At 56.8% G+C, this 1,932-nt stretch overlaps 1 protein-coding gene across 1 annotated transcript in view; it reads right to left on the bottom strand.

Annotated features, from left to right (window-relative positions):
* The window catches only part of NUPR1L (nuclear protein, transcriptional regulator, 1-like), a 2,641-nt gene extending 1,152 nt beyond the window's left edge, over positions 1-1,489 (bottom strand). Inside the window, exons 1-2 of the mRNA XM_011992902.1 lie at positions 1,403-1,489; positions 3-271 (exon numbers count right to left, since the gene is read on the bottom strand). Of these exons, the coding sequence (XP_011848292.1) occupies positions 3-271; positions 1,403-1,489 (356 nt within the window). The remainder of the gene's footprint in view (positions 1-2; positions 272-1,402) is intronic.
* Positions 1,490-1,932: the final 443 nt, after the last annotated feature.

Here is a 1,932-nt window from a genome sequence, read left to right as displayed (position 1 = left end):
ACCCAGGCTCAGGTGAGGCGAGTGTGCGGCAAGGGCTGCAGCCGGAGCTAGCGGGCTTGCGGTGGCCACTGAGGAGCTTCTGTCCGACCTTGTGCTTGTGCCCGCCAGGCGACAGCCGCTTGGTGCGCAGCGCCTGCTCTTTCAGCGTCAGGCCCTTGCTGCGCCCTACGCCGCAGGCTGAGAAGTCGCGCAAGTAGTAGTAGTAGAGCCAGTGGTAAAGCTCCTCCTTGTAGCTTATCAGTGGCGGGGGCCGGGTGGGAGCCTGCGGATACTAACCCGCAGCCTGCGGACGTTGACCGGCAGTCGGGGCCACGCGTCTGCGCATGCGCGCTCCTGGAAAACCCAGCGGCCACTCCTCGAGTTCCGATTGGCTCCACGTGAGGGTCGGGTCTCTGTGATGTCACAGGCGCGTGACCTCGCTGACGTCACAAGAGCGGGTCTTTGGCTACATAATACTGCGAAGCCTTCGGGGACGTCACAGTGTCGTTACCGTGCCTAGAGCTGGGTTGTTTTCTCCTCAGGGTGGAGCCTGGTAACCGCGATTTCCCCGCCATGTTCTGGGTGTTGCTGGCTGGAGAAGGGTAGTTGACAAACTCTGACCCAGCACAGTGTTTCTGTGGGTCAAAACTAGAAAACTATGTCCGCGCGCCGCCGAGGCGGAAGGAACCGTTCAGGCCAGGAGTTAAAGAGCAGCCTGGGCAACATGGCACGACCCCATCTGTCAAGTCCCACCTCAGCTTCCCAGATACTTGAACCCCAGGGTTCAAGGCTGCAATGAGCTATGATCTCATCACAGCACTCCATCCTGCGAGACTGAGGTAAACCCTAAGAAAATAAAAAAACTATCCAAGTGTGCAACCGGGAGGGACTGCTGAAAGAAAACATGATAATTGAATGTTCAAATACTTTAACAAGGGCAAAATGTACAGGCTTAAATAAATAGGGCTCGCTGGGCGCTTTGGCTCACGCCTGTAATTCCAACATTTTGGGTGCCCGAGGCAGGCGGATCACTTGAAGTCAGGAACTCGAGACCAACCTGGCCAACATGGTGAAACCCCATCTCTACTAATAATATAAAGATTAGGCCGGGCACCTTGCATCGTTTCAGGGGCTCGCACCTCTCTAAGGGCCCGGTAGTTGAACCTCTCGGACCTGAGGGTGAGAAACCTTGGCTCCGTTCTTCCCAGGGTGATCAGCCCAGGAGTAAGCGAGGAGAGGCCAGAAAGCAGGACCCATGAGAAGGGTCCCCTCCTGGAGTTTGAGGCCCATTCCTTCCTGCCCCTGTGTCTCCTGTGTCCAGGACTCCTCCCTGCTCTGCCCCACTCCTGGGGCCATGGCCATGGGGGGCTGCATTTGGGTACAGGCCCCAGCGGCAACCCTGGGCCCAAAGTGGACAGCTCACCTGGAGGGGATCAGAGTAACATGGCAGGGAGGGAGGGGAAAAGCCGCGCTGGTGCACTCCTCCCTCATCCCCCTCAGGCAGCGGCATGAGTTCCACGGGAGCGCTGTCCTGCTCCTCTGCTGCGTCTTTTTAGCCTTGGGGCTACCATAACTCTCCCTTCCCCAGCCCTGCCAACCTGGTGGGACATTGGGCTTCCCTCTCACAGGGTTCTGGGGACAGGCCCGTCCTGTATCATACCTGCAGTGAGACCCTTTTTTCCTCCAGGGCATGGGGAGCAACCAGGCTTCATGAGTTAAATGCAGATCTGAACCATACTGTAGGAGGACCAGCCGCAGACAAACCTCCTCAGACACCGGATTAAAGAAGGAAGAGGTTTTTTATTAGGCCGGGAGCATTGGCAGACTCGTATCTTAAGAGCCGAGCTCCTGGAAAAAGAAATCCTTGGCCTTTTTAAAGGCTTACAACTTTAAGGGGTCCATGTGAAAGGGTCGTGATAAATCGAGCAAGCATGGGAAATGTGACTGGGGCCT

This window comes from Mandrillus leucophaeus, unplaced genomic scaffold, assembly GCF_000951045.1.
Source record: "Mandrillus leucophaeus isolate KB7577 unplaced genomic scaffold, Mleu.le_1.0 Scaffold42, whole genome shotgun sequence".
Lineage (NCBI taxonomy): Eukaryota > Metazoa > Chordata > Mammalia > Primates > Cercopithecidae > Mandrillus > Mandrillus leucophaeus.
Note: the sequence above shows the minus strand (reverse complement) of the source record. Positions and strands in the feature narration are given on the sequence as shown.